The sequence below is a fragment of the Rhamphochromis sp. 'chilingali' genome (assembly GCF_963969265.1).
Source record: "Rhamphochromis sp. 'chilingali' genome assembly, chromosome: 8".
NCBI classification, from domain to species: domain Eukaryota; kingdom Metazoa; phylum Chordata; class Actinopteri; order Cichliformes; family Cichlidae; genus Rhamphochromis; species Rhamphochromis sp. 'chilingali'.
The window spans coordinates 29,241,671-29,250,028 of NC_137935.1; the positions used below are offsets into that span (position 1 = coordinate 29,241,671).

Sequence of the window (8,358 nt, forward strand, 5' to 3'; positions counted from 1 at the left end):
TCTACACATAACAATCTCCCCCCGCCTATTCATTCCCTTATTTCTTTTAACTTCTACTGTATTTTGCATCCTATACAATTCCATTTCCTTGTTGTCTCAAAAAAACGGTATGTACTGGGTGGGCGGAGCTATAGCTTGTTTGTTTTCTTTTTGTTTACTTGAGAATACCTTCTGTGAGTTTCATTTTTACTTTGCAAAAGCTCTGAAGTGCTGAAAAATCTTAATCAAAATAATTGAGCTTACTCTTCCACGTTATTCTGTAATTTACTGTGCATACCTTTCATTAATCAGCACAAATAAGGTTGTATAGTTGGCTTACAGATCATAGAAATAGTTCAAAAGAAATTTAAAGAAATACTGATTAAACAGCATTTATAACACTCAGCACCGAACTGAAGGCAGTATGGTGTAAGTAGATCTGCTTCTGTTGGAGGTGAAGGCACATTAAGAAAATCCTCAGAGACCCAGAGCTTCTTTCTTCACTCTGCAGCCCAACAGGACATTTCCAGCTTCCACACACTCAGACACACATCTTGCTAAAATAGAAAAGTTATTATGAGAACAAATCAAATAAAAACATACTACAGCATCAAACAGTGTTTGAAAGAATATTTTATTTGTTGTTCTCATGGGTACGACCATTCTGAGCAAGGAGTGTCTGTGTCTAACAGACACTACATATGAGATCTTATATGTAAAAAAAATTTTGCAGCCAACATGAAAATGGTAAATAAAGTTTTGTCTATGACTTTATTACTGATGCTCATCAGTAAAACTCCCAGGCAGACCCACTATTGTCATCATCAACACATTCCATTTGTTTTGCAGTTTTACAGCAGAACCGTGCTGGAAAACTAGCTGCACAGTTGATGAATGACCTCTTTTTAGTTTCAAAGAGACATGAGGGATACTTCCCAAAGTCTGACCTGCATCGATCCATCCGCTCAGTGTCCATGGTTACCATATTTGCTGCAGAAGTTGCTGTGAATTAAACAGCTGACACTGCGATAATTAACAGGAGATATGAGTGTTTTTGTTTTTAATGATAAAAGAATTTTGTGACTTGGTTAACTGAAGTTAACTTATAGTTAGGAGTATCACAGATAACTCTCATGTGATCTGTGTCCTTGGAAATCTGGACTCGTGTGGACTGTTAAGAACTGCACACAATTATACTAAAATAAATAGGCTATTACTGAAATACACATGCTATATTATGAACTATGATATAAATATGGTGGTATTTACATTATTTACACTTCTTCCTTCAATTATTATTTAATAAAGCAGGCAAGGAGTGATTAAATATTATCATGCGCAACTTTTGTTCAGAACCAGTTTTCTTCAGTTAGTCTTCCCAAAAGAGTAACCCCCCGGCAGAGTTTTACAACCAGTTAAAACTGGTGGGGAGAAGCTGCTTGTTTTGCAGGCCCTGAGCTAAGAGGTGGCCATGATGGATATCAAGCACTGGTTATGGGCTTTGCAGCTGCCCCCGCACATTTTATACTGATATGTCTGCAGGTTCCTAAGTAATTAATCAATCAGTAAGACACTAAAGCTTCTATTAATCCCAAATAAAAATCAAACTCATCTCAGGGTGTAGGCCACAGCTGCACCTTATAACCAACCTCTGATTGGAGAGCTAGGGGAAAGTTGAATGTTCATGCTGCGTTCACAGACACCATGCAGAAACAGAACATTTACAAAATCTAACCCACTACACATGCACTGATAACATCATCCCCTAACTTCAGTATTATAACTTCCACAAATATCAGTTGGTTTACACTGAAAAATATCACTGTATGTTTATGTGTATTATTGTGTAGGGTATTGTGTAGGTGAATTGGGTGATGCACAAGCATTCACTGTGCTGGGTGATATGCAACTATAACAAAACATGCATATGCAAGAGAACAGTTTTTGAGTAGCTATCCTCTGTAGTTACCACTACTTTGCTTCTTCCTAGGAGCAAAGCACAGCTATTTAATGTTTTATTTAAATGTAACTTACAAAAGAAAAGGACATTATCATCTGTAAAATTTATAACAAACTGAGCTTATCACAAATATCCTTTCATGACACCAGTGTGTTATTTAACAACCACAACCTTAAAATTTTAATGCCACAGGGGAAAAGGATCCCAAACAAGTTATAAAGTCAGCTTAAACTGCTCTCTTCATTAGAATTACAAACCTCTGACAATCACTTCCTTTTCTCAGAAACGGAATCCAGTTTTGCTGGTACATGTATTTATTTCCTGGTTCCTGTTTAGGAGTATGTTGTAGTTTCTGTTACGAATGCAGATCTTTTGTCACGGAGCAGTCGCAGTGTGCTGTGGAGCAGGCAGGATGGAGGACCCACACACAGGACTCATAACCAAGAGGTTAACTTAAAGTGCAGTCTATTCACTGGGATGACTCATCAGAGAAATAAACATTACTGAAACACAACCAAAATCATAAACACAAAACTAGACTGGACACTGGAACCTAAAACTAAAGAACCCACGGGAACAGAACCAAGAACTAAGAATAATTTCCAAACACAGCACAGGGAGGCCGTGAACGTCAACAACTAGGGGTGGGTATTGATAAGATTTTCACGATTCCGATTCCATTTTCGATTCTGTTTAACGATTCGATTCTTTATCGATTCTCTTATCGATTCTTTTTAAAAAAAGGAGAACACTAAGGTCGATTAGCTTAGAACTTTGTTTTATATCTTCTCTTTTAACAAGATAGAAATTTAGGAGTAACATGGCCTTACAAACCCAACAGTGAGATCTTAAGAGATCCAGCCTACGGCTCTTCAATGGGTGTCACAGGGTCCCCAGGGAAAAAAAATGTAAATGTAAAATAATAAAATAAATATTCTTCTGTAGCAATAACAAAGTATATAAATTATAAATTATTCAGTAGCAATTACACAAGAATATCCAGTAATGTCCCTGCCTACAATTAAACACATTCACTTACCGAAAATCGGGGGCATCTGCTGTGGCAAATGGGTGCAAGCCTTTGACCACAAACTTAGTCACTGCTCGGTGACATTCGTCTATCCTGGCCTGAAAGGAGGCGCTACCGGTAGACTGCAGCGAGAACTGCCAGCATCTGAGCCAGACTCTGTCTGTCTCTCTCATCATGGTCACCTAAATGCACAGTAATGGCCGGTTTTGTAATAAGGCAGATTGCGCTAACATAATATGCACTGTTAGTTGATTATTTACCTGCCGCATTAATGGGAGAGGACGTGCAAACGTTACCGCTGCTGCTGGGTTGAGATTCACGAGTCCGGAGCGGAATTAAAAACATGACATTCATTTAAGGTCATCACGTGTTTTGTGAGCAAATGCTTTTGCATATTCGTAGTGTTTCCTCCCTTAAATGAAACTACTTTGCAAGTATTGCAAGTTGCCCTGTTGTCATCCGTTCTCGTAAAGTATAATCAAACTTTTGAGCGTTTGAGCCGCTTACGCGCCGTGTTTCCTGCCAGGTAAATGACGCTCCGCAACGTGGTGACGTCATTCGGGGCGACTGGAATCGATAAGGGAATCGTTTGCAAAAATGGCAAACAATTCCAAGGAATTGAAACAGTGTGAACCGGTTCTCGATACCCATCCCTATCCACAACCCAACACAGAACAAGAAAAACACAGGGCTTAAATACACACTGGGATAACGAGGGCATGAGACACAGAAGGGGAGCACAGCTGGGAGTAATCTGACATGACGAGAGCGAGGGAAGCAAAACTAAATACATTGAAAGTCTGTGTCTTATGTCAAAGTAAAACAGGAAACAAAACAGACGCCGACATGACTTAGGGATACAGCAGCCATAGAACACAGAACAGAAATCAAAAGACTAGAAAAGGAAAGTGATGACAAAAAATTCAATAATGATGCAAAACTGAAGACACTGGGTCACCAACCCAGTCCAAAACAAAGTCCAAAAGAAAATGTCCACAGAGGGCACAGGAGCACAGAACAGTCCCAAACAGAATAGGTGTCATGAGTTCAAACACATTGATCTGGGGGCCGACCTGCAGGCCTACGGCTCAATAGTTCATCACTGAGCACTTCAGGGGGCTGACCCGGAGGTTGACGGCACAAAAGTCTATGGCACAGCATTTCAGGAGGCCGACCGCAGAACCAGCGGTGGCGACGGAGCAGTTGAGGAGGCTGACCACGCCGGCGAAGAAGTCCAGTCAGCGGCCTGGAAGGTGGCTGCTGACACCGAACCAGATGTGGGCAAGGTCGAGCAGGCTGAGCCAGATGTGGACGAGCTGGTGGCATGGCAACTGCAGGACAAGACGCTGCAGGCGACAGTGTGGAAGTCACAGGAGGTGACACTGCAGGCGGTGGCTAAACGGACTCCCCAGAGCTGTCAGTGGTCACGGGGATGTGCTGGCTGGGTCCTCCAGGACCCCCAGCTAACGAGGCATGATGCTCCGACCGTGGCTCAGGGGTTTGGGAAGTGTATCCTGTAACCGGAAGGTCGCCGGTTCGATCCCCGGGCTCTCTGTCCTGGTCGTTGTGCCCTTATCGATTCCACTTTACCCTACTGGTGTTGGCCAGAGGGGCCGATGGAGCGATATAGCAGCCTCGCTTCTGTCAGTCTGCCCCAGGGCAGCTGTGGCTACAACTGTAGCTGCCTCCAACAGTGTGTGAATGTGAGAGTGAATGAATAGTGGCATTGTAAAGCGCTTTGGGTGCCTTGAAAAGCGCTATATAAATCCAATCCATTATTATTATCTCATGGAGTCATCAGTCTCATATCAGAGCAACTGTCAGCAGGAAGGGCTTCTGATATGAAACTGCCAAAATCACACACGTGGAGCATCACACTGTGGTGGTGCCATGTTACAAGGGAGCAGCTGAAAGTAGTTAGTTCATAAATGGGAGAATTAGTGCCTTCTTCACTATTTTGTAGATGAAGAGTTCCTAAAATATTCAGATGAGCCCATCTGGCAATAACAACCACGCCAAATTCAAAGTCACTTCCCCTTTCTTACTTATTCTGAGCTAAACTATACTATTTCTTCATATTCAATATACCTTAAATGGACTGGTACTTATATAACACTTCTATACTCTGTTTTGAGTGCATCTCCTGAGCCACAAGCATTCAGGTTCATTTGTTGCTTAGTAGTGTAGCATTTCACTAATTATTGGAGGAGTTTCAGTTATTAGTCATGATTGAAGAAAGGCTTTACCCATATTCTACAGCCGTTTCTACTATCTGAAATGTGAAGACGGGATAAACTTTAAGTCACTGGATTCATCAATATGAATTTAATAAACACAGCTGTTGTAAAAAAGGAAGGAAATGCCATGCCTTGGAAAGCAAAGTCTTTTCTTTCCAAGCTCCTTAGACTACGATGACCTGGATGACTGAGAACCTTCACAGACTAATACTGGATCACATTTTTTTTTGCTGTTTGGAATAGAAAAATTAACATAAACATGCACAGGTGAACACCAAAAATTTATATATTAAAAGGTTATTTCAGGTTAACATGCCAAAGGAGTTCTAAAGAAAGAAGGAAGTCGACTCAGACTGCTCCCTGTCCTGGAATCTTTGATAGTTTGGCAGCTTTTCTTAGAAACAGGTTTCAGTGTTGCTTTTGTGCTGGCTCCTCCCCTTCCAGACTCAGCTCACAGAATGCTGTGAGTTGAGTTGAGCTGCTTTTGCCCAATATCTGGTGATTCACTGCTGTTGAGAGGAGAAATGGCACAGAGACTAAATCAGTTGGATTCAGAGAAATTCTCTTGTTCAATCTGTTCGGAGCTACTGCAAATTCCAGTGACTATTCCCTGTGGACACAGCTACTGCTTGAACTGCATTAAAATCCACTTTGATGATGAGGACAGGAAGCAAATCCACACCTGCCCTCAGTGCAGGAAGACTTTCACACCAAGGCCTATCCTGGAGAAAAACATCTTGTTGGCAGAGCTGGTGGAAGACATGAAGAAAACTAGACCCCAGGCTATTCTGGCTGATCACTGCTATGCTGGACCTGAAGACGTGTCCTGTGATGTCTGTACTGGAATGAAGCTAAAAGCCAGCAAAACCTGTCTGGTCTGTTTAGTTTCTGACTGCAGGAAACACCTACAACCTCACCATGATGTTGCCCAACTAAGTAAGCATACACTTGCTGGGCCATTCAAGAAGCTCCAAGAGAACATCTGTTTTCGCCATAATGAGGTGATGAAGATTTTTTGTCGTACTGATCAGCAGACTGTCTGCTATCTCTGCTTGCTGGATGAACATAAAGGCCATGAAACGGTCCCGGCTGCAACAGAAAGGACAGAGAAACAGAAAGAGCTCGAGGTGAGACGACTAAAAATCCAGCAGAGTATCCAGAACAGAGAGAAAGATGTCAAGCTGCTTCAGCAACAGGTGGAGGCCATCATTAGCTCTGCTGATAAAACAGTGGTGGACAGTGAGAAGATGTTCACTGAACTGATTAGTCTCATTCAGAATAGAAGCTCTGATGTGAAGCAGCAGATCAGATCCAAGCAGGAAACTGAAGTGAATCGAGTCAAAGAGGTTCTGGAAAAACTGGAGAAAGAGATCGCTGAGCTAAAGAGGAAAGATGCAGAACTGGAGCAGCTCTCACACACTGAGGATCACAACCAGTTTCTACACACCTACCCCTCACTGTCAACACTCACTGACTCTACACCCTCATCCAGTATAAGCATCTGTCCTCAGAGGTACTTTGAGGATGTGACAGCAGCTCTTTCAGAGGCCAGAGATAAACTACAGGAATTTCTGAGAGAGAAATGGACAAATTCCTCACTAAAAGTCACTGAAAAGGATGCTCTGCTCTCACCACCAGAGCCAAAGACCAGGGCTGGATTCTTAAAATACTCCAGTGAAATCACACTGGATCCAAACACTGCATTTCCACATGTGTTATTATCTGAGGGCAATAGAAAAGCAACAAGGGTGAAACAAAAACAGGCTTATTTTCATCATCCAGATAGATTCAGTGGATGGGAGCAGGTCCTGAGTAGAGAGAGTCTGACTGGGCGTTGCTACTGGGAGGTGGAATGGAGAGGGGGAGGAGTCGGTGTAGCAGTTGCATATAAGAATATCAGAAGAATAGGGAAGTCATATGAATGTTTATTTGGTTTCAATGACAAATCATGGGCATTATGTTGTGACACAAACAGTTATGTATTTTGGCACAACAATGTACAAACTAAGCTCTCAGGTCCTCGGTCCTTCAGAGTAGGGGTCTACCTGGATCACAGTGCAGGCATTATGTCATTCTACAGCATCTCTGAAACCATGACCCTCCTCCACAGAGTCCAGACCACATTCACTCAGCCTCTCTCGGTTGGACTTTGGCTTTGGGTAGATGGAGTCACTGCAGAGTTGATTCAAATCAAATAGAAGGACAAGTTCATTTTGATCCCTGATCATTATGTATACCTCTAAATGAGGCTTTTTCTGAAGCATTCAGTGGGCGACAGATCTGAGAATAATTTTGCAGTGATTACAACTGTACTTATATTTATATAAATATAAATCAGAATTTGTTATTATAGCTAACATGAGTTAATGTGAGTTTAAATTATGCTACTTTTTATATTCAGCATACTTTAAATCATTAATCTGTCTAGTTTAGTCTGGTTAGTGGTTTTATTCTGTGTAACTCTGTGGCTGTCCTAGGCTAAGTGCAAAACATGCATTGGAGCTGTAAAGATTCATCTGTTAGTGAATGATTAGGCATTTTATTGTTTTATCATTTTACTCACAAAAGTAAAATAATGAGTACTCTAAAATGTAAAAAATAATTTTCCTTTTCATATATGATTGTAAACCTAATGTGGCTTCAACTTTTAAAATGTAACCAAAATTTGGATCCTGGAGTTGTTTGAGATTATAATGACAATTATATGGATATACTTTTCTTGCATTTATAGTTACAAATATGTGTGTATGTCTAAATTAATATAATTTTTCACGTAAAAATGTGATGTCACTTCATGATTTAACAATGAAAATGAAATAATACCAAATGATCTAAAAGCTACTTTCAGCTGCCCCTTTATTCACAAACAGTGATCACAGCAGGTAGCTCCCCATGTATGGAGAAGGTCAGGTATATGCTATGATTTCAAAATAAAAAATGATTACAATTAATACAAAGATAACAAGAACAGCAACATTCAAAAGAAAATGAGAGTGTTATATATCGAGGAAAATAAAAGAGGGATGAAATTGCATCATAAGTTTATAAAAAGAACAACTAAAGTACTGACTTTGAAATTGTGATTTACAAATACAAAACTGGTAGTATTTAAAAACATATCTTTTGTCATTTCTTCAGTACTTTGCCATTCA

At 40.8% G+C, this 8,358-nt stretch overlaps 1 protein-coding gene across 1 annotated transcript; it reads left to right on the forward strand.

Moving 5' to 3' along the window:
* The first annotated feature begins 5,679 nt into the window (after positions 1 to 5,679).
* On the forward strand, positions 5,680 to 7,876 carry LOC308401808 (tripartite motif-containing protein 16-like). Its single transcript, XM_080890241.1, has one exon. The coding sequence runs from the start codon at positions 5,731 to 5,733 to the stop codon at positions 7,402 to 7,404; it is 1,674 nt and encodes a 557-aa protein (XP_080746367.1). The 5' UTR covers positions 5,680 to 5,730; the 3' UTR covers positions 7,405 to 7,876.
* Positions 7,877 to 8,358: the final 482 nt, after the last annotated feature.

Bases quoted from the DNA above. Each gene is read 5' to 3' on its own strand.
- LOC308401808 (XM_080890241.1), top strand. From the start codon at position 5,731: ATGGCACAGAGACTAAATCAGTTGGATTCAGAGAAATTCTCTTGTTCA.